The sequence below is a fragment of the Pelecanus crispus genome, chromosome 21, assembly GCF_030463565.1.
Source record: "Pelecanus crispus isolate bPelCri1 chromosome 21, bPelCri1.pri, whole genome shotgun sequence".
In the NCBI taxonomy this organism is placed as follows: Eukaryota; Metazoa; Chordata; class Aves; order Pelecaniformes; family Pelecanidae; genus Pelecanus; species Pelecanus crispus.
Window position 1 is genome coordinate 5,571,556 of NC_134663.1, and position 24,801 is coordinate 5,596,356.

The 24,801-nt window shown below is 40.2% G+C and overlaps 1 protein-coding gene across 12 annotated transcripts in view; it reads right to left on the reverse strand.

Annotated features, from left to right (window-relative positions):
• Nucleotides 1-24,801, reverse strand: part of SLC23A2 (solute carrier family 23 member 2) — a 70,636-nt gene that overhangs the window by 15,730 nt on the left and 30,105 nt on the right. For 11 of the 12 annotated variants that reach the window (XM_075724152.1, XM_075724151.1, XM_075724148.1 and 8 more), the window contains 7 exons: nt 15,691-15,976; nt 14,926-15,024; nt 9,364-9,480; nt 7,980-8,137; nt 3,373-3,461; nt 1,803-1,873; nt 472-653 (listed from right to left, as the gene is read on the reverse strand). In XM_075724152.1, the coding sequence (XP_075580267.1) occupies nt 472-653; nt 1,803-1,873; nt 3,373-3,461; nt 7,980-8,137; nt 9,364-9,480; nt 14,926-15,024; nt 15,691-15,822 (848 nt within the window). In that variant the 5' untranslated portion in view covers nt 15,823-15,976. The remainder of the gene's footprint in view (nt 1-471; nt 654-1,802; nt 1,874-3,372; nt 3,462-7,979; nt 8,138-9,363; nt 9,481-14,925; nt 15,025-15,690; nt 15,977-24,801) is intronic. The other variant, XM_075724155.1, reaches the window with a different exon arrangement.

The window sequence follows — 24,801 nt, forward strand, 5'->3', positions numbered from 1 at the left end:
ACCACTAATAACGACAAATGGACCACTACTACCAGTGGTAGTTTGCTCCCTTTTGCAGAATGAGAAACATACACAATAGCATCATAAAAACAGAAACAGAAGTTGTTCGCTAATCGCTCTGGTGTTTTGCTAAATCACCTTTCCTGTAGCACTGAATTAGACCCAGCCAACGGCTCCCACACCAACTGTTGTTTTACAGAAGTCTCTGTTCTCCCCATTTGATTTTCAGCCGTCGTCCTTTCCTTCCTCCTCTTCTGGAGTTGCTGCTGTCCTTATTCCCCAATTGCCAGCTGACCCTATCCAGACCCACTCACATTCCTGCATGTGGTATTTCTCCATGCTGGGAGCACGGCAATGCTACCTTTGGCAGCCGAGCAGACTCTGGCTTTTCCCTGGCACTCCAAAATTCCTGCATGACGACTTACCAACTGGGACCCCCAGCCTAGGCCAAGAACACCCAGGAGTACTTACAACATGGCGATACCCCAGTGTTTGCCTGCTCTTTCTCCAGCAGCTTGGAAACCGGAGAGGCCGATGAGGGCAACAGTTGGCGTGATGGTCAGAGGTCCAATGTATCGCAACAGGGCGCCGGGAAGGCCAAGCAAACCGATTGCCACTTCTATCAAGGAGGACATGATAATAGCACCTTGGATCTGAACACACAAGAACGGGAAAGAGACAGTTCAGTCAAATCTTAAAAGCAAACCCAAACCATTTCTTTTTCTGCTCTGGATTACAAACTGCAGTTAAAAGAATTCAGTGACACAGAAGAACTCAGCAAATTTTTCGTCATAAAACAGCTCATTATGTTTAAGTGACTTATTGCTTAAGCATAACACTTATGGTTTTCTCCACAAAACTATTACACAACAGACCAGTGGGCCAGTCTGGTAGTTGTGTGGATAGCACATCACACTGTCAGACAGGAGACCTGGGTTCCAGGCTAACCTTTAAGCTCTCAGATCGAACCGGCAAGGGTTGGTGGCGCCACGGAGGTGATGCTCCTAGCTCCTAGGGGCAGAGTGTATGCTGCATTGTTCACAAGTGCTCCTTAGAAGCTGGTATAGAGCAGCGTTGTGGTCTCAGGAGACTGTCAGCCCTCTTGGCTGCAGGGCTCTTGGCAGGATGTAGCTATGGTTTGAAGATGGGGAAGAGAGAGGGGTTGTTTTTAATTAAGAAAAAGTTTGCAGCCCAAAGCAACGGGATGGGAGATAAATTCCATGACACACGCCTTAATTTGGACTACGCTATCTACCACTCTAGTGTGATGCCTGGGCACAACCCTCATCCTGGGCTCTGCAGAGCGTGATGAAGTTCAGACTGCAGTGCTGCGAGTGGAGAAGGAGTCTGATACATTTCAGCAAGTCTCTTGGGAGAATCAACATCTTATCAGAAGAGTCTCCAGCTTAAGACGCCTAGGGATGAACAGATTTGCTAACTGCATGTTTACCTTCCACGGGACAGCCTACTGAACAGAGTGACAGCAGGCAAGTGGTCTGGCAGCAACTGAACTGCTACCAGTGAGCACAAATAGCAAAGTGTTACAAGAAGAGTATTTGTCCTGCTTGTGCATTTTACTGCGCATCTTTTGGAATGTGGTAACTAACTCCTTGTATTTGCTGTCCAGCAATGAACAAGTTGAAAAGATGAGGACTTCCATGAAATGAGTAAAGGGATATATTCAAATGAAATCGCAGTGAAAGAAGAAGTTACCAACTTAAAGACGAGAACACACAGATGGTTAGGCGGTAAACTTAACTGGAATCAGACAGATCAACGGCTAAAGGCTACTCCTACATTACCTCTCGTATTCTGGGATACCAGATGTGCTCAGTGTGAAGCAGCTCTGTCGTTCCATTTGTAACTGCTATATCTTACAAAAAGAAGACAAGAAAAAACACAGGTATTTATTCGTCAGCCACTTCGCCATCATTTAATACAAAATAAATCTCTCCTTAAGCTGTGTCTGACAAATGAACCTTGATTTACACAGAACAGAAGTTCTGCAACACTACAGATCAAGTAATAACATGCTTACATTCCCCAAGAGCTAACCACTAATCTTACCCACTGTACCAGAGTGGAAAAAAAATCCTAACTTTCAGAAAGAAAGGTCAATTAGGGATTCCTTTCCCACTCCAGTAAACGGATGAATGGAGAATTACTCAACTGCACACTAGGCATCTAGTACTCCAACATTTGCTGTTCACCAATTTAGGTCACTCACTGAATGATGAACAGACCCGTGGTTACAACCCCATCTGACACCTTTTGAAGGTTAAAAGGTTCAAAGTAAGATGCAGCAAAGGCTCTTTCTGAAAAGCTGAAGTAGTGGAAAAACTGCTTTGCCAAAGGTTATCAGACAGTATTTTCTTTCAAGAAGGTGTGTGTTAGGTTACTGGCACGTTTTGATGCACAGAAATACCCAACACAGCTAGCGCTACTAAAGCACACCACAGTTCGCCTTTACAGCTTGGGCACTGAGACCCATGTGCTATTTCCCAGTAGCTAAAACTGACTCCCCCAGTGAGAAAATGTGAATGATCAAAGCTAAGTTTTCTACAGGAAAAACATCAGGAAAACCAATTAGATGGTCGTAAGTGAATCAAGAGAGATATATAAACACATAAATAATATAAGTGATAAGAGAATCAAAAGGACCCCTGGGAAAAACTTCAGTTAGAAGCAAGCAGCCTGCTTCTCTATACTGCTGTCTCGCACTGCCCACAGCCTTATTACCGAATAACACACCCCGTTAAAGAAGCTTCCGCTTCAGTTTTCTAACCTAACTTAAAGAAAAAGCTCCACACCCAAGCAGTTCTACTGCACATTTTCACTCTAAAGAAATTAAAAACATTTCAGGATGATTAAGTTAGCAAAGAAAAAGTTAAAATGAACATCCAAATATTGTGAAAGCTTGCTCTGCAAAACCTGTCAGGTATGAGTTAAACAGGTAAAACTACTGGTCTTGAGGTGATGCTGAACATCGCTCAAACTTACTACTAAACTTACAAGGACTCGATTGGACTTACTGTATCTAAATACCAGAAAGGAACATTTAAGGAATCCTTCTGCTTTTATCTACATTGTTAACAAAAGAATTGCTGTACACTACTGCTAGATTTCTTTTGTCAACATTAAAAAAAAAAAGAAAAAGCACAAAACCAAAAAACCAACCAGAAACAGAATTCCACAAGGGCATTTTTAGGAATCTTTTTCCAAGGCACAAAGTTTTAACGTTGTTAAAGGAGAGAATTTTTCATATTCCCTGCTCATTACTTCCAGTTTCCATATCAAAAGATTTGGCAGTTGCACTACATGTGATCTGGGTCATTTGTCCCTTAAACCTGAACAAGCATAAAGGACAGTTACCTGTATTATTACATTTCCACTTCTCCAGGGAGAGTATTGCTCTAGCAGGTGCTAAGAATGCAAAAGCACTCGCTTGAAACAAGGGTAACCTGGTGGAAATGGAAAGAAGAGATGCTGACATTTCTCGGTGTTACGGTACTGTGTCAGGATATCAACTGCAGTTAGGTGGTTACTCATCCTCAAAACCATCTTTTATTGGGGGCTATTAAAAATGTGAAAATTTCTTAGTAAAAAGAACAGACATAGAAATACTAAGACTTCACAAACCAAAGACCTAACAGAAGACACTACATGCATAGAGTTATTAATACAACGCCGATAGCAGATAATTACCAGACACCAGCACGCAGGTACCAGACATGGATTTAAGGTTTTGACTCAGCAGCACGACAAGGATACAGATGCACATTCTGATGCAAGTACCAGCCAGACTGCTGAATGTGCAGCTTTTACCATCCCGCCACATTAAAAAAGCTCTTTGATAGAGCAGTATGCACTCTGCATACTCAATACCTTCCCTCTGCATGACTTGAAGTACAGTCATTTACACATTCATCTTTAAGTGTATGTGTAAATAACTATTAGGTTGATAAGAGCTGATTAGATGTTCCAGGTGTATACCAACAATAAATACAAACGCTGCAAGAATTTCAAGATGAGATTCTTAGCATTGCTGTTTACACTTTCCAAAAGGTTTAAGATCTAAAGAGCATCTATCAGCACCAACTACGTAGTTATCGAATCAACTGTAGCTTGCATAACATCACAAATATCCAGATGTTACTTAACTACAGAGAAGGTGCACTTTGAACTATTCTATAAATACCATCATTAATGGATTGTAATAAGATTTTCTTTAATAGCAGATCTGAAACTGTAACACATGGAACACTTAATTGCTCATGCAGCTCTAGTTACTGCACCAACTTCACGGCTGTTTTACAGCCACAATGAAGTGCCTCGATGCCAGTGCAAACACCAGTAAAGGAAAAAGAACTAACTGTAGCAGATTCAGATAAAGATCAGAAAAGGCACAAAGAAGGGAAAAAAAAACCCAGAAAAAAATCTGTGGGGGAAAAAATCGTACACACGCTTAACACAAAAAAGATCAAACCAGAAGCGTGTTACTAACAGCAGTTGTAAAGTTCACAAGCGGGAAGTTAGAACAGCTGAACTACCATTGGAAAGGAGTTTGGGCCACGAGCAATCTAGAAAGCTGACCCACCTACCACAAATGTTGAAAACTGCATTAGAAAGTCAAACTTCATAAAATACATGAGCCACCTGAGCACACCTGACTGGCATGCAATTCCCTTCTAAGTTTCTTCAAGCAAAAATCAAAGCTTTATCTTTGGTGAAGAAATGGTTGGTAGCTACGAGTGAGTGATTCACCTTATTTTTCAAGGTTCATTAAGCAAACTGGGCAAGCTGGTGCCCATGACAAAATATGCAATACCTGCAACAAGCTGTTACTCCTCTATCCCACCTACACAGTACTCTGCCCACCACCAACGATTTTGTAAATATACACTGCAAACACATTCTCCAGTGATGAAGTCAGTTGTACTGAGACTTAGGTCCAGATCGTGAGATTTTTTTTTTGTATCACATAAAATACCCTACATACATATTGCATAATAAGGTCTTAATACGTCTCACTTAGCTATCTGCTCAACCTTTATATGAGACAGTTAACCTGGAATATTTACCAAAAGGGACAGAAGGCTCAAAATACTGCTTGCCTTTTTTTTTTTTCCCTAAGCAAAAAGTTTTTTTTTTTTTTTTTCTGTTGGTGGTTTGTTGTTTGTTTTTTTTTTTTTTTTTTAAACCTTATTACTCAAAATCAGCCAACTATGATCAGTCTCTTCAGAGACAGATGCGGTTTGGAACACGACTTACAAAATGCCTTTCCGATTGCTAAGCCAGGCATTCATTACTAGCTGGGTAAAGTATCACCAGCTTATGATTGGGATATCATTTTAATTTCATGTCTAAATTGTGAAGTTTCTCAATTTTGGCACCAGCCCTTGTGAAGACAGAGCTTTTTATGCAGTTAAGTCATCTGGAAATGTCTTCATTATCTTAACATGTCACACAGGCAATGTAGCAATGGGCACAGCAACAAACCTAAAATGTTTAGGTATATTAAAGCTGTATTTGATTGTCTCAAGTCATACCAATTACTCTGAATCCTTGACAAATCTTTTGGCTTATTACATAACCTAATAAATAACTTGAATTCCTAAAATTAGTATGGGTATCAAATTGACCACAACTCCTCCTCATAATTGAGCTAAATCGATCTTCAAAGACCTTTAAACCATGGAATTTGACCTTTTGAAATCGTAGTGGCTGTATTTGCTGAAATACTCTGCAGTTGACAGACTTGCCAATAAATACTTCAAAACCTCATTTAGAGCACATCGCTGCTGTATCCCATTCCCACCCTTCATAAAACCAGAATCCCATGTTAAATAGTTATCAAACATTCAGCTGTGGAGATTTTCTCCTTAAATACAAGTTCACTTATTTTAAGACCCAAACACAATTGCCTCTTCAGTATATAAACACGCGCAAGTGGAAGCTACTGCAAAGTATAAAAAAAACCACCACAGAGGGCAGAGGTGGGCTTATACAGAAGGAACGAAGCACTTCAAATTGATGGGACCACACTGGTTTCTGCAAGAGCCCAAAATCACTCTATAGTAAGTAATAAAGAGAAAGAGCCCAAGATTAGTTAGGGAAAAAACCAAAATACGACAAACTTTAGTTCTGTGAAGAGATACAAGTCTCAGGAAGCATAAAAATTAAGCTTTTTCTGATAAATGTGAGGCAGAAGAAGAAAGCTGGTAGAAGCACAGGAAAAACAAGCTCCCCTTTGAGTTCAACTCCATCCGCAACTCTGCACTTCCTACAAAATTGGAAGATTTTAAACTTCAGTAAATCCAGGGAGGAGACACTCAGAGTTGAACAATAAAAGACCTTATCTTCCAGTTCCTGCCTAGGTCAACAATCCCTCGATTCCCTATATAAAGCACAAATAGAAGATGGGGGAGAAAAAAAAAAATACATCACTCCCATTAAAAGAGAGGTTCAAAACACCAAAGGGCACAACTCTGCTCCTCTGCCTCCTTTCAGACCAGGTACTTGAAAATTCATCGTTACAGCTAAGGCAAACTACCCTATGAGCACAAAGAGCCAATCAGGCAGAAAATATGATTATTAACTGCAGGTAGTCTTGACTAAGAGAAAACACCTTGGGGAAAGAAAATGTACTCTTTCAACAATTTTCATTATGTTATTTTGTCTTCAGAATGAACTTTTCATACAAAACAATGGAGTGATTTTGTAAGTTTAGTAAGACATAATAAAAAAATAAAAGGAAGGGTTTTTTCCAAAGGAAAAAAGACAGGAGAGCTAACTAAAGCTAACTAAAATAGCAACTGAAGATTACATTGGAAAACCCAAAATATTTGCAAAATTTTTAGATGAACAGCTGATCTACAATTGCGAATGATCTACCACAGGCTTGCCTTCTGCACCCTATTGAGATAACTCTTCCACCCAAAGATTCTATTTCTTAGATAAATCTTTAAAAATCTGGGGGGCATTTGTCCATTTTCAATTGGAATGCAGCTCACATTGTTCTTAAATTGAACTAAATGACCCATGAATCATTCAAGTATCCATATGAGGGCATACTCTTAAAATACGCACTTCTCTTCTGGTTTTACTTATCACTCTTGGTTTATTCAAGAGGAGTCAGAAATAACTGCCGGTTTTAGCTATTCCCGGTTCTCACAGGCAGAGTCAACAAAAGTTTAAGTAAACATGTCAAACATCTCTCTGCGGTGTTTACTGCAGAACACACATTTTTAAAGAAGATTTATCTTCATGTTAAAACTTACAACATCCCATTCTTAGCAACACCAGATTTTTTACAAGTATTTGCTAACACCTGAATTGGTCTATTGCATCCTCCTAAGGAGAGCAGACCAAAGGAGAGGTACAGGCATCCCTGTTCCCAACTCAAGCAACTCAGAGCAACTAACAAATAAAACCAAATTATTTGTTTGTATTGAAAGGTACAAGAGACACTCAGTTCAGAGAATAAAAAGTTACCCCCATCATTTTTCCCTACCTTTTTAAATTGACAAGCACTTTATGGGAACAAGCACACAGTCTGCTGTAGGACTAATCACAACCACCTAAAAATTGGCTAGAGTATACTATAATTTAAGAAACTAATAAAAATATCAAAATTAGTTCCTCTTTACCAAGGTGTATGAATTTTTCCTTTCCCCCAGAAACACTTCTACCTTCTCTGTCCTCATGGATTTCCCTCCTCTTTTTTCCCTCTCCCTGCCCCTACTGTATTTTCTTACCCTCGGAATGCCTTCTCTGATTTCAGATCCACCTTTTTCTGGGAGCAGCTTTCCAAAAGCTTTCCCTAGCTGTCCTGTGTTTGACCTGCTATCTTGTGTTTCATGTTTATCCTTTGAAAATAGACTACCTCCCCTCTTGGATCTCGGACTGCATCCTGGAAATCCCAACAGATGTTGAGATGGTGATAAGACTAGACAACTAGAAACAGTCCCGAACCTCACCTGCACCCAAAAGTTGTTTGTAACAATGTAGTGATGCCCACGCAGAAGAATATGGTCCCAATCAACTGGCTGGTAGCCCACTGGTCAAATCCAACACACATGGCATCAGCTAGCAAAAAGGGCACTGCTATAGTTCCACTGAAACATGTTAAGTAATGCTGTGAAAAGAAAAATGATTTGTTAATAACGCAGCCAATATTAATAAAGTAAACAAATTTATGACCTTCTTTTCTTTTGCATTGGATATTTTGCTTTTGAATTATCCACCAAAGCCCTCACTTCCTGGTCCTAAGCGTTTCAAGTATTTTCCTTCCATGTCGAGCTACCGCTAGCCTGTTGCTAATGATCGCTATTTCTGTAAGATAAACTAGGTTATTTACATGGCTACTGTTCTTCATGAGGCGGTATCTAGGTAACTGTGCTGAAAACAGCTTCTAACTCAGAAAAGCAGATAAATAACTCCATTCACTTTCAACCATGTGAAAAACCATTAGCTTACAAATGAACTTACAGCACACACAAACTAAGCTGCAAATAACCTTTCAAGTACCAGAAACTAGGTACTCATTAATTCTTTTTTCAATCCAAATACGTTAAGCAAACAAACAAATGAGAGCCTCCATATTCAACAATGCAAGTAAAAATATAATCCCTACAGAACTGCCTGTCCTTGAGGAAAGGCAGAAATAAAAAGGATGCTTTGGAATGTATTTGTTTGGAGATCTCGGCATACTTTACAGATATTAACAAATTCTCTGCATTCCTGTGGGACACATATTATTACCGTTCGAGAGAGGAAGGAGATGAAGCGAGCTGTTCCGCTTCACACAAGTGAGTGGCTGAGCTGGTAGCAGGGTCCAGCCCATCACTACAGTCCTACTCACAGCAGGAAGCACACGCTCTCACTCCAGGGAGTGCAGAATTTGCCTGCCCCGCTTGTTAGTGGGCCTACAGGTCCAGAATGTTGCTGTCAAGCTTGCAGAATTGAAACGACTACAGTAGCAGCTTTAATATTCATGTTTTCAGGACTAAACCATCATCTATGATCTCTCTCCATCTTTAATTCCAGAGGTGCCAAATGTCACTTTCTGAAGCTTACCACCACTCAGCATTTGCTCACTTATTTACTAGCAGCAGCTTAGAAGACTAAATATTTAAGTGAATCTCACAAATGCATAAGCCAGCAAACACTAATATAGATCATTATCAACACAGCAATCTTTGTGATCAACTTCAGAAGAATCTATCTTAACACTTTCTTCAAACACGTGAGAGTGTGGGAAGAGTAAAATTATCACACGCACAAATGCAATGAATTACACAGAAAATGCTAAACAAGCTTTAAAAGTTACAGTGAAATACTATAGCTGGTTTTGAAACATACCTGTAACCCCAAAAATATGCAGAGATACCAAGGAGGAACGTCTTCGATAGTGTAAATCATGTCAGTTCTCTGTGCGTCTAAACTGCCACTGCTGTCCAGCGTCTCTGCCAAAGAGCTCTATTTTGATAGGGAGGGCAGAAAAGGGGGGAGGACACAAAGGCCAACAGTAGGTTACTGTTACATATAAATAAACTGAATTTGAACTATCAGGCAATTCCCAGATACTCCAAGGCCAGTATAATACTCCCAAGTAATGTTGATGTGTTACATTTTTAAAGCCTCTGATGACGAGCTCATCTCCAGCTGTAGCTGCTGAACTTCTGAACATACTCACTTCTATAAGCCATTCCCTGCTTATTTATACTAACGCAACAATTGTTCATTTATGGTATAACCAATCTGACAGCCAAAGGTGCCCAAAAAATGGGATTATCACAACAGAACTATTTATTTAAAAACAGAAAAAAAAAAAAAAAAAAAGAAAAAAAAGAAAAAAGGAAGAATCAGGACTAAGTAGAAGAGTCAACAATGGCTATTTTCAAAGCAGAATGGCTATCCTTGCGTAGGAGACCAAGATCACAGGCAAGAAAGTTCCTCATTATAGTAATTACTTCCCAGTTAATTCTTACTCAATTTCAGTCTTGGTTAACCTTTTTTAGCCACAAGATTTATTATTTTTGCTTCCAGCCCACATTCAAGCAGTCAATAAAAATACTAATCATTATAACTGAATACATCCACGGCCAATTTGTATCAGTCAAATGGACTTCCTCCAAACCTACAGGAATTTAAGCAAGACTACGTTCTGGCCTACCATGTGCCCTAATTCGCGGAGAGCTAACAGACAACTGACCACACACATACACGCATCAAAATCCCTGCAGATTTTCCATTACAACAAGTTTCAGCTCAATCATTTCTTCTTTACAACTAAGTGGAATCCTTTCGGTTCAGCCTCTCTGGTTTTGAAATTCCTGAGAACAAAACCACAATGCTCCAAAGCCCAAATACCAACAACAAAAGCAGGAGGAAGTATCAGATTTTATCATTTCAGCTCAACTAACAAAAAATACCTTATATAACTACTGTTCTGACCTAATCCACACTAGAACATAACAAACTCATGTGAAGTAGCCTTACACAAAGACTGGGAACTTTGCCAGACTTGTGACTTTGCCTCAAACGGTCTCTACTTCTTCAAAAATCACAGCACATCCACAGATTATGCTTAGATAATCCCCTTTGGTTTATCATCTGCAAGGTCAGGGAAGCCAAACTGACCCATGGTAATTCCCTCTTACCTCTGATTTCTGTTGGGAAAACACATGTCATTGGGTTAATTCAAATTCAGGGAGTGTAAATGACCACACTGCTATGGAAAGGTTGAGGGCATTACAGTGGAAAAGCAAAATACAGAAACACTAATTTCAGAAAACTGTTTTAAACAACGTTAAGCACCGACCAATCTGCTCACCAGGGTTAGTTTAAACAAGGTACAGGTCCTAAACAGAGGAATAAGGGAAATTGTTCACTGCACAACTCATCTTGCCAATTTGCAGCACCAATGTCATTTTGTCACTGACTGAAAAAAGGAAGACTGCTCTCCTGACCTCATTCTCTAAAAAATGACAAAAAAATCAGGAACTTGAGTTTTAGAGCTTCACCTCACACTGAAGGGAGAGCACTGAGCAGCAGTAAACCTATACACGCCTTGCCTCTAACTGGAACTTAGGAAAAACCGCGTGCATCCTCATGTCAATGCAATTATGTGTAGATCCAAGGCAGGCCACAAAGTGGCTGACCCACAAAGACAGGCGGAAGGAGGAAGACTCAACAGCCAACGTAGTTATGGACAAACAGCAGGACATTTATCATCACCAGAGGCTTCTTCTAAGAACCTGCTCAGGAAAACAAAGATTCACCCAGAGAAGCTCCTGTGATGCTTTCTGTTGTTATGAAGCAGTTTTATTAACCTTTCCCCAGAGATTATACACACACATATATATATTTAAAAAAAAAGTGTATGTATGATTGCCTCACCTCCCCTCAATTTCAATGCAACATACGCTCCACCTGAGAACTTTGCTCACCAGTGATACTGCCTGTTTATTCAACATTTTGACTAAGATGTCATCATACACTTACAGAGACACAGAGGTCATGAAGGAAGAGTAAGAATGGTTACAACATCTGCCCGTGGGGTAGGAACAGAGAGGTAGGAACAGAGAGGTATCAGTAGAGATGAACTGTTTGCTTCATGAGTCATGTCAACATTAGGTTGCTGAAGCTACCCAAACAGTAGCACAGATTTAGGAGAACAAATGATGGATAGTTCCCCACCTGACTGCAACGTGAGAAGATGCATCACCTCACCTACTGCCGGGCACTGAGCAACCTGCATTACTCCTTCCAAGGACGAACAGAAATGGGATTTTCAAAGTTCATGATGTTCCCACGCAGGATACTAGATTCTCTAAAAATCCAGTAAGTGATTTGTGCAGACTGGTGGCTCTGTTTTGGCCCCTGCCTTTTGAAAACCCATCTTTTTTTTGGCCTCTTTTCTAGTTTTTCTAACTTTGCCAGACCAATATCCAGTAGCTACCTAACTGTTCCACTTAGTGCCACACGCTAATTTTTCTTCATAGGACTGACTGATGAGGTTGCATCAGGTTCATTCCCTAACTTTTCTACCTGCTATTATATTATATTTATTATGCTCCCCTCATCTTGGGGCAGCAGAAACCAGAAATGATGACCTGTCTCTACCAGGAAGACCATGGCACATGCAGGAAGTTTATTAGTCCTTTGAGAACTTTTAATTTGTGATTACATTTATGCCTACACTTGGCTGCAAAGAACAAAAAGATTAGCAGGCACCAGGCCTAGGAACAAGTCAACTCGTCTATGGCATGCAGAAAGCTCTCTTTGGGCACAGATCGACAACTGCTAACTGATTTAAGCTCTCCTTTAGAAAGTGAAGTTTATAGGTGTTCCAACAAAAGAATTTCAAACTTGAAGGTATAATTGTCATAGTAATGTCTGTCCTACACAGCAAAGTGGTCAGAAAAAAAAAAACCTGGGATATTCCTCATTCCTTCCAAAAGCCAGACTTACTCTGCTTTGGAAGAGGAAGCTTTCACCTTCATCAAACCTTTAGCAGATAATGGCTAAAGGGAACCAACATCAAAGAGACCAAGACCGAACAATGAGGAATTTGAAAACTAGGGCGAGGTCCAGCTATCCTGCTGATCAGTCACCGGGTAGTCACTGGCCTTTTCAGATCTCGAGCATGTGCCTGCTGGTTTAATATACTGACTGTGTGCTGGTGCTTGCCAAGTATGCCATAGTACGCTGCAGGCAATGAACTGCACCTTTTCAAATGAGATACTGATCAGAGACTAACTCTTTTTTAATTATTTTTAATTGGCCAAAGGTGGGACAACACGAAAATGACAAAAAGCACAGAATACATATAAACAGGGGGCAAAAAAAAAAAAAAAAAAAGAGACAGAGGTAAAGGTGGAGCAAAAATGTGGTGGAGGGGAGCAGGGAAACCAAACCCAGCCCAAAATCCAAAGCAGCAAACACTGACAACAGTGCAAGATGAAGGCTCTGTTATCAGCAAGTACTAGTGGGAAGGACCAAAAAAATGATTAACTGCAGGGAATAAGGCCTTTAGAGAAATACCTTAAATAAAGAGCCGACAACATGTTCAGGTTAATTCCATTAAGCAATAAGCAACATAGTATTGTTTATTTTATAGGGATGCAGCAATACAGTTATTTCTCATCTGGGCTAATAGTTTATTGTTTCAGCTAACAAATATTGCAAGACAACGTAAGCACTGGGCATCCTCCAGCAATTAAGTACACTTCAGTCCTCTTTTTTAAAGGCTTTTTATTCAAGGTCTTTCGTTTCCTTTTTTGGTGAATCGTCTCTCAAGAGGCATGGAAAGCCAAGAACAAACATGCTTCATGCACACGCTTATTTTAAGTGAAAAGCAGAAGGTTTGCCTAGATTACCAGAAATACTATCTTAACCCATGAGGCTGTTAATTGCTACAGCCCCTCCTTTCACTGTTCATTCATCCTAAGCGACAGCAAAGCCGTAACCCAAGCAGACTTGGTTGATTAAAAGCTCATGGTCTCTTTAAGGTGAATTATGATCCAGCATTTACAGTTCTGATCACATGGATCAAGTGGAAGGGAGAAAAACACACGTTTGGTAAAAACATGAAGACATGCTTTAATGTCTAGAGATTGCTAATCTTAGTTGCACAATTTCATCCCAACACCTTTTGCTCAAGGCTTTTATCAGATTGTCTCTTTCCGTGCCGGTTTGAGCATGCTCCAAGAATCAGCCATCACAGACACATATGCATGTCAACGGTTGCCAAAATTTGTCCATTAAAATATCAGCACGGTCAAGATGGTAGTAGAGATGTATCTGAGACATACAGGCAGACTATCTGTAAGAGACAGACTATAGGAAGGCACATCGCAGCATTCATAACATTCTTTTAAAATGTAACACTAAAAGACCTCTCAGAATCACCTGGTTAGGATACATTTTAAAATTCAGAAGTGAATTTTGATGTCCAGGTTAGAAAACCTTAACTACACCCTTTGGTATCATTCTTGCTCCAACAGAAGTTACGGCCCCAAAGAAATGAGAATCACTATGCTCTTGCTTGGAACCAAGAGAGTTTTGTTCTTGTTTCAATTAGGACATTTGAAAAATTTGGTCAAATCGTGGCTTTTCAGAGATAAGGCTTAACCACGAAGCCAATTAGATATAAACATTTCAGAAGAAGGTACTGTTCAGATTTACTGTAATCTTCTTCCTTATTTTAAACAAAAGCTTAGATACACACTGTCTCTTCTTGCAAGGTTACTACTGAACAGGCTTGAGGAATGGAGTTGAGAAAAAAGCTGGAAAAATCACAACAAAACTGGTCTCCTCTGAGGCCTCAACTGGGTCTTTCTGAATAGCTAAGATACAATTATTGTTATCCTAAGGAAAAATTTTCAAAGGTTTCTATGAAACCCCTGAACTTTGTTCACAAAGCTGTCCTAAGTAATAATAAGCAGCCCCTTACTTGAAAGAAGGATTAGAAAAATTGAGTTTATGAGGTTGGAGCTTGGAAGAAATTGGGAAAGAGTGGGAAAGATCCCACTTTTGAGGGTGCTCAACACCACCAGCTTACTTGACTAAACGCAGAAAAAGTTAAGAACTGAAGAACAGAATGGCCTTATCAGGGAAACCATGCAAAAGGCCGAAGGAAATGAAGAAATAAAAAAAATTGTCTATTATGAATTTCAGTGGCAGGTCAAAGTGCATGAACTGCTTCTAACATTTGCTGAGTCATTCCTCGCATTCTGCAACCAAAATGTGTGACCAGAAGAGTCATGAGGACAGAACTCCCCTGAGCCTGATCTGAATCTGCAAGTCAGCATGTTTGATTAGAGAAAGAAACTCTCTCAGCCAAGTAAATTACTGCGGACAAATAATGAACCGAAAAAGCGATAATGAGTTCTCACCTAGAAGGAAACCACTACATACCTTTTCTGCTATGCCATTTTCTGTAGTATAGATGGCCATCAACTCTGTGTCTTCTGTATCCTGATCACCGCTGGATGTTGCTCCACCATTTATCACGACCTTAAAAATGAAAAAGAGAAACACAAGGTCTTAAAAGAAAGATTTTCTCTACAATCATACCTCATGTCACTCAGTTTTCTCCCTTGGCATTTGACATCTGCCTTTGACGTTTTGTCAGAAAACATTACAAGCATGGCAAGCAATCATTTCTGTAACAGCAGGTCTAGGAATATACAGAAACTTGAAAGACATCGCATACAGCTCCTCAAAGCCTGGGCAGTCCCACCTGAGGGTGGGGGGAAACAAGCAGCACTGATTGAAAGAGTTCTTAAGAGGCAGACATGCACAACTGAATGATACAACTGAAAACCTGAGTAAGTAAAAGACAACAAGCAAATGTTTCCTTGCTGTTGCCTGCTACTCTTAGTCAAGCAACTCAGGACATACAGGGGGCTGGTGCATTCTGCAGTAGGACAGTTAATTGTTCTAATCATGAACTGCCTGGGGAATCGCCTGTCCTGCGAACAGCATGGCTTTGGAGCACAGATGCGAAATAACTACAGACAACATAACGGACCGTGTTTATATATAAACAGTAGTAAGTGGCAAAAGAGGTTTTCCTAACTACTTGTGGAAATAAAGGTTTTGTACAACATGGTTAGAACAAAGCATTATTCACTGAGTCACACTGAGCTTGACTATGTAGTACCCGAAGGTGTTACTTACAGGCAGGGTGAAAAAGGTGGGATGTTTAGATTCATCCTCGTATTTGCCTTCTGTTGAGCCTCCCGCCTCCACCGATTTCGAAGTGGTATTCTTACCAATCCCCATCGTTTCCAGAATGTCAAGGACTTGCATACAGCACCCAAGCGGATGCTTCTGGGATGAGAGGCCAAGTACTAAGGACAATTTCTTATTTAAACAGAAGCAGGTCCAGGAATCACAAAAGTGCTCAGTAATTCAGCTGGGACATTAGGGTTGCTTTTTTAAGTATCATTAGCATCAATGGCACCTAGAATTGAAGAGATAAGTTAATTTTTTCTTGATTACCTAAGATATATGTACAAACACACATGCCTCGCAGCCTTGGTTCCTTTTCACATTCATGATTCCCCAACTCTTATTCTTTTTTTGATAATTAGCAGATTACCATTTAAAGACAAAGCTGATGGTATTTTAAATTCTTTCAGGATAGGAATACTTGGACTATCCTCTCATTCTTCCCTTGTGATCTTCAATTATTAGTAACATATTGAAACCTTGGTTTTGTTTCAATTTCACAGTCATTTCCATAGAACTTTTTGGGAACAAAGTGTGCCTGTACTCCAGCTACACAGCAATGTAGAACAGCTTGCTATCGAACATCCATTGCAAACAACACTTGCGCTTCTTCAAAGAGTGTAAATTTGTAGACCTACTCACAAGTTCACCCCTGTATAACTAATTCCTTCCTTCCCTTTAAAACGACTTATTTTAAATAAAAAGCATCCAGAAAACTTAGACTAGACAGTGAAGCACACCTGACTTTGAGTGAGCCTATTTCAGACAGACAGAAGCAGCCCTTTCTGCTGAACACCCTTAGCTGAAATTATCCCAGTTAGGCGATCGACATTCAAAGTAATCTGCCTGATGATGTTGAAGCAACCGCTTCACAATAAAAATGTGCATTTTAATTAGTATCACTAATATTTTGGCACGGGAACAGGAAAGATTGCACAGCTTACTGGCTCTTCTGTTTTCCCCGATGGGTCACTACAGTATAGTTTTTCCACATTTGTTCCTTAAATTAGACCTGCCAGTCCACTGTCATCCACACTTCTGCCATTTCCAAGACTAAGGAACATGAATTAACAGATTTGAACCTAAACATCCCACAAGACAGCACCGAAAATTCTGCAGCAAACCGTTTTGCAACCTGTGGTTACTGAGCTTCAAAAAAGAAAGTGCAGCTGCAAACAGCTGCAGATGAAGCAAGCCAAGCTACAGATGAAAGTACGTGATAGAACCTGAAAAAAGGTCTTTTCAAAACCATATCAAGTGAAATTTTCTGCAAAACCAGGAACACAGTCAAACAGCAAAACCCACTGTACGCTGGCGTTACTTCAAAAGCAAGTTAATGACATTTTCAACTTAATTGCTAGAGGTGGAAACGCAGCTAATGGACATTCAAGAAACACAGTTAGGTATCTATTAGAAAGCAAAACCGAAGGGTTTGGTTTTTTCTTAAGCCTCCTTTCCAAAAGGCTGCTCAGGAAAATGCCAGCAGCTTGAATGTCTACTGTAATTGCAATAATAATGGAACTTGACAAAGACTCTTCTGCTAGGGGCAATTTAGGACTGTTTGAAAAATTACAGAGTACTAATATTTTAGAATCTCTTAATAGCTGTTAATTGCCCATTTGCTACAAAATTCTGGTTACTTCAGGTGAAACAGATAATAATCTTTCAAAGCGATCTAACTTTTCAAGAGAGAAAATATACATACATAAGAAATATTATTTGGGCACTGAGATACCCTTGAAGCACTCCTAAGTGGAACGGAAAGTAGTGCCTTCAAATAAGGGTTTAATTAAGACTTGTTTCTTAAAGTAAATATTAAGATAGCATAATTAATTATTTCTCACTTGAACTTAAGACTAAAGGAGAACTACTCCTTTGAGTACTCACCATCATGCTGTGCTGAAAAAAGGCATTCCCATTTTTACAGTAACCACAGACTTCCCCTTCAAAAGTGCAAATCTCCAGACACGAACAGCAACTTTAAATTAGTTTGTCCGCTTCTGAGTTTGTGCACAGATAACTGGCGATGACTCCTCAAATGCTTATAGGAACGCTCCTCTCAAAGCTGCCTGTGCAGGTCAGAGAGGTGCTGTGACCAGGTTAGAGAGGAGAGGAGGAAGAGACAGATGTTAGTTAAAGGTCTGGGGGGCAGTAGGGGAGTCTGGGGTGGGTTTGGGGTTTTTTTTGAGGGGTTTTGTTTGCTATTACTGTAGAGGCACGAGGGACTTTTTTTAAGCACACAGAAAAAAAAAGAAAAAAAAGGAAAGAATTTGCCTTTTTCTGTCAATGTAGACATATTTTATTCTCCAAGAAAAATCAGTGATGGAGACAGGCGTAGTTTACTCTGGCAGCTTTATCATCTCAGATTGGAAAGGAAAAGGGCAGAATTACACCTCCCTAACAAATGCAGCCATGCCGATAAAACACTAGTCTAAGAGTTACACCAGCAGGAAGCCTGCCATTCAGGAGATCTGGTTTAAGGTATTCCTGCAAGATAAGCTTCTTAGTTAGCATTAACTAGCACCTCCACTGATGCAAAAGAAAAGACCATATAATCCTATTTTACCTTGCACTGCAAAACAGTAAGACTGCTATCTTCTCAAAGAAGATGTGATCATTCCTCAGGAATTGTTATAGAGAACTGCATCAGGAGAGCATGCAAATAAGCTGTGCCTTGTATTAATTCTTGAGAGCTGAAACACAATAGCTAGAACGACAGTGTTTGGATGAGGGTTCCCAGGTGATGATGAACAAGCAACTCCAAATTAACAGGCAAAACCAGCCTCGTCTGTGACTTTTCCTAGAGAGAGGGAGTGTGCGTTTGTGTACACACATATACATGCACACAAACACTACAGGTACGTGTGTCGGGGGGCGGTCCAAGGAAAACGAGAACAAACTTCCAAACCCTTCTTGCTTCTAGTCAGCAATCAGACTTGCACTTACGGCACAGATGATAATCAGAGATTTTCAGAATACTTTTATTCTGCAATCAGAAGTGTCAAATTGAAAGAGAAATCTTTAGGCAGCAGGAGATCAGGTTATCAGAAAGATACATTCTTCTTTATCAGACCTCTTATCCCACCAACTGAGCATACCTAACCAAGATGACTCAGACATTTTACAGCCCTCTGTAACAAATCTAACTGATCAGAAGCTGAAAAGTCATGTAAAAAGAGATAAAACTCATTCAACATCAGCTAAGTACACACAGTACAATGAATTATCTGCCGCATTGGATCAAATGGAAAGGCTTCAAGTGAAACTTCTACCAGGATATTGATTAACATTCTTCTCTTTCTATACCAAATTATCTTCAGTGCTCATACATGATTAACCCAGGAAGGCCAAAAGCTGACATGGGTTTACAATGCATTAGATAAGATTAGTATCCAGACAAATAGCTTACTGCAGGGTGTAGTCCAGGTGCAAGTTCACAAGAGGAAAACCCTCCTAGCTGGGGCAAGGCCACTCTGCATCTTTGACATGCTTGCCTTTTCTCTGACACACAAACCTTTTTCCAGATTTGGTACCATTGGGACAGGACACAAAGCTATGGGAGTGTCTGGTTTGAAACAAGATGGCAGTTCTTACACTTCACATTTCATGACTACTAATACCACATTTTCTATTTTACCAAGGGAGCTCCTATTTTGTTTAAACAAATTACAATGCATTTCAAAGTTCACTGAAAGAAAAAAAGAAAAAAACCCCAACATCAGAGATGGAGATGTACAATGCAAGACTGTAATTAAATGTACTTTTCTTTTTCTTCCTGCAGTTTCTGCCTGCAAGTCATTACTCTGGAACGTCTACCACAAATAAAAACATTCACTGAAGTATACAACAAAGGTTTTCCTACACAGAAATCTGCCCATATGCCAAGACAGGCTGCACAAAAAGCTTCTGTTTCACAAGGTACCAAACTGCATGCAAGTCCATCTAAAAAATAATTTGAAAACTCATCTCTTACTAGATTTTCAAGAGTTAACTTGGGCAGGACAGAAGATACAGATACACATAAAGAGCTTAGTAACATGGAAAGGAAAAATGGACCATGAACCCCATCAAAGGAGTAGGCAACTGTAATATATACAAAATATATACAAAATATGTCTTCTCCCTTGCATGCGTTGTTTTCTTTAAAAGCAGCATCATTTAATATAGTTTTTGGCTGAATCACACTAAAAATGTTCCCTGCTTTTTCGTATTAGTCTGAGAATACTCAGTAGTAACTACAAAAGACAAATTACAAAAAAACCCAAACACCCAAACAGATTTGTTGCGATAGCATTTGTCCCTACAGTGCTATGTTTGAGGGCCTTTAACATTTGAATCCAGAGCTTGGCAAAGCAAAGATTGGGGAAAACAAAAACAATCTGACCTCCGGACTACAACATGCTTGGGGCAATAGGTTGCCGGGGCTCTTCTGTTTGTTTGGGTTTTTTTTTTTTTTTTTTTAAACATCCATTAGAAAAGTCAACAATTTGTCAGGTGCTGCCAGACTGGCAGCACCAGAACTAGGAAGCAATACTGTGTTCAGGATATATTGTCAATAGTATAAATCTCACTACCCCACATTTGCAGTAAGCAGACCGACAGGTCAACCCTTTGGAAGAAGCTCAGTCTGGACCTCAGGTTCCCCCGTGACTGTCATGATGACTTTCAACTCTGAAAAGTACTGTTTTTACAAAGTGTAAGAATGATACAGAGGTTTTTTTCCCAGAAGCTTTAAGAGGGAAGCAGCTCTATATATTTCCTTATTTGCCAAACTCAAAACAAAACCTTTCTAAAACCACGAGGGTCTTTCCAAGTTCCAACTGGATCTCAAATTTCTATCAACTGAGCCAGGCCCACCATACAAAGATGTCAGCCAAAATACTTTAGACTTTCCATATTGATTTGTGCAGCTGCTTTGAGAGGACAGGAGAGAGCTGACCCAGCATAAACCTGAGCAGATAAACATGAGCAATGGGCACAAAGTTTGAACACAACTTAAGCGGCCTGATTTAGTGCTTTGCATGATGGGTCCGCGGCATTTTAGAACTGGTACCAGGTCTCCTAAAACTACAGCCGCAAACAGAAGTTGCTGGACAATCACAAATGTTTTACCCCTCTATAAAGTGGCAGAACTGTCTGCAAAGACAATGGAAATCGGCTACCTTATAGTTCTGGTTTGTTGTATCGCTTTCCCTCAAACACTAAGTTCTGCTGGAGGAGGTCTAAGACACAAATAAATCAGCTGGTGAAAAAGTTAAAAGGAGAATCCTAGCTAGTCTGAAAGGTAAGTGGGTTCCCTCCTATCTCTTAGCATAGCAGAAGTGTCAAACAGAATTAATGAGTTAATCAGTACCAGTGGTCCTCTCCTATCCACCTCAACCATGGAAAATCAGGAACTGACCTACATTTGGTGGCCCTACACTGCTGTGCAAGGGAAATATTCATAAAGGAAGCACAACAGGCGTGGTTATAAAACAAGCTGGCAACTAAACAGCACATTCTTTAGAGCGTACTGATGGAAAAGCTCCCAGGAGCACTAACGTAGGTATGCCACCCGGTAAGCACATGTCGCAACGCCCCGAGGAAGGAGCGATGTCAGATCCAGCCCAGGACCTTTCTGGCTTTTACAGATGGCTGAAGCGCCAAGAGAGCTCAGTCTGCTATGTACACAAAGGAGATTAGAATCAAATTAAGGTGACAGCTTAATTACAATCTTCAATTTATTATTTGTAATTAGCTGTCAGACTCACGTCAATAACAACAACTTTCTCCCGCAAGCAGAGATGACACTCAGCCAGAAGTTGTCCAACCTTACATCAACTGAGGTCAGCTTCACCTAAATTTTAAATAAATTCAAAACACTTGAGGCGAATAACCCAAACTGCAGCAGTACATCTGGAGTTCCACCACCTCAAAAGGCAGTTTCAAGTGTTTGGCACCTCTGAAACTCAAGCACATGATGTGTTTAAATACAAATCAAGGCATCCTCTATGTCTGAGATTATATTTTTGGCAATAGACACGACAGATGTGGACAGGGACTTGGACTCCCTGCATGTCAGGATAGTTTATTGTCAAAATGTACCAAGACTGAGCAGAAGATAAAACTAGTTTGAAAATCCACTTCATTCGCTCATACCCAATACTGCGAGCACTGCAGAGCTGTTTCTGGAAAGGGCACGCTGTAGACTGCAACAAAAGATAAATTCTCAGTTCCTGTAGCGTCAGACAGCTATGACGAATTTAAGCCAGGAACAAACACACCACATTTACTTTGTTTAGTTTAAGAAAGTGCATTTTGGCCAAGGAGCTAACACTACACTAGGGACACATTAAAGAGAAACTGCACACTGCGGGACAGAGCTGCTTACGGTTTGGTTGCCAGCCGAAGTCCACCAAGAGACACGGAGAAGGGGGACAGGCAGACACACGGCTCGGATCGGCACGAGAGTATCCAGGGAGATGCAGATGGCTGCAGAAGGCGGCAGGATGGATGCCAAGAGATCAGGGAAGTTTTGAAAGAACCTCCTTCACCGAAACACTGTACCAAACTGATTAGGGAAACAGGAGTGCTTCTGTGCTTTCAAGACCGGGAATGCAGACAATTAAGGAATTTTGTGGAGGCTCCAATTAGACAAGTTTACTTACAGGGTACAGCTACCCCTGGCCAGACACACAATTCAACACAAAAGCAAGGCGATTCCCAGTTAATTATGGAACAGCAGCTTTCTCCAGACTGCCACTGGCTGCAGTTAAGCCTGTTGCACAAAATTTCTGTACTGATTGCGTGCCACTAAGGTATTAAAAAACAAAGACTCCTCTTCCTGTTACTGGACACACCTTGTTTTCCGTGCATCAGATGGCATCAGATGCACCACAGGCACTGCGGTTTCTATTTCTCACTTTTACAACTCCTGAGTTACGCTATTTTTCATACTAGAAGGACCTTAGGACAAGATTCCCCCTTTCACTCTCCAGCCTGCCTGCCATAGCTGTTCACATCTGCTGTTAAACAGCATAAATACAGTAAGCCCGAGAAACTTGTTTCTGAGAAATTGTTAAAAATGAAACAATACATTATCAAGGGGGTTTTTAAAAAATTAATGACTAAATTACAAGCAATCAAGAGAGTAGTGACTTTGCTACTCAAAGTTGTCCAAAAAGTTGCTTGATGTTTTCCTACAAAGCAAAAAGGTCCTCCCCAGTTCAAAGAATTCATCAATAAGTATCTCATCAGCGAGGCCAATCAAGCCCAACAAGTACTTAACATGATGCAATCAAAGTACCGCCTGCAGACCCGAAACCACAAGTTCAGTTGCTTCACAGTGCTGGCCACGAGTATTACATCTCCAGATTGGTACTCGGATACGGTGCCCGCGAGGTCCTCTACCCCACAAACCGTTCCAGATCCGTAGGTGTGCCCAAAGGGCATTTTTTCAACCTTCCAGGGGATTTTGACCATCTTACATATGTGAAAAAAGCTGCACAGCACCCATGCTTAATCTTCTGTTGCTACATGTAAAAAACATCTTCCCCACTTCAGTCTTAAGCAGAGCTTTTCCTCAGGCTATTTTGAAACTGAGCCTCTTTGGTCCAAAAAGTACTCGTGATTTGTCTTTACCAGGCACCTCTTTGCACCCGGAGTTCCTTCCCATGAAATGAAACTGCACTGAAATGCTACCAGGTCCTTAAATGCTACAGAGAAGCTTTTCCCCCTTCACTCTACAAACTACACCCAACTTAAAAAAGTATACTTCAAATTCCAAATCCAACTTCACAAAAAGACATCATTTCCCTTCACCTAGAGTAGAAGCAGACAAAGTACTGCTATTGTAAATATGACCAAACTTCCTAACATTTAGGTTTTAAAAAACAAGAGCTGATGGGCCCTTTAAGAAGTTTCGGTCCGGAGTTAGTTTCTCACTTCACTTCAAAGTACATCTTCAAAGTGCAAACGTATTCTTTCTGTGTAGGCACTAATGAATTTTTAAGTAGTTGGTATTTTGACTGCCATCCAGAATAGTATGTCTTAACAACTGACCAACAGTATTAGGGCATGTCTACACAAAGACGCACAGGAAAGTTATGCCGAGCTCAAACCTTCCGTTGATTTAAAGCACATTAGCTAAATCTCATTAACTTCCTGTGTGAATGAGCTTGTTGAGGACTTAAATCCAACTGAATGAGATGTTTAACAAAGGATCTCACCGCTTTCAAAAACTGCATGTTTGGTTACTCAAATTATTAAAGAAGAGCTTATTTAGGCTGTGATTCTAAACAAAAATATCCGAAATGAGTATTTTCAGTAAGTACAGGTCAACCTGAAAGTGCGTTTGGTCAAAACCACTACTGGTCAAGCCGTTCCTCACTCATCTTTCACCCCGTTACTCTCTCATTTTATTGTCCCAATAGGCAACAGTTTTGCCAAATTTCTGTGCAGCATGTGCACCACCCTCCACGGGAGATCCCACCAGTGTGTACACAGTGGTCTGCGTTAATGGAGTCCTAACGAAGACCAAGAGAGAAGTATACAGAAGCAGCCATTGGATTACATTTCAAAGAAGTGTAAGCAAAATCTAGGAGATAACAATTTTACAGCTTGACATCAAGCGACTGATATCAAGTGACACCTGCAGTGTTCTCTAGATAGCAATGACGCTCACGGTAAATAAAAATGAAATAGCGTATCACCATTCTTTATAAAAGACATCACTACTTTATAGTCTTGCTGCTCAGTACACCTCCCTCACTGTTTATGGTACACATTAACTTGATTTATACTAGTATACAGTCCTTACAGTCTCCCTGTGGAGCATTAATAACCAAAGAATTCAGATACCTCCACATTATTATGGATGTTAATACACAGTTCATTAAGCTCCTTCATGGCACTCAGAAAGCAACCTGAGCACACACTGGTTCTTTTCTCAGCTTTCTTTGTACTTCTACTTGGCACTCTGATGAAAGCTACTTTTCTTCCAAGACCTTAATCACATTAAAACAAAGGTGAAGTTAGAGACTCGTCTAAGAAAAATTCCATTTATTAAGCAAATCAGGG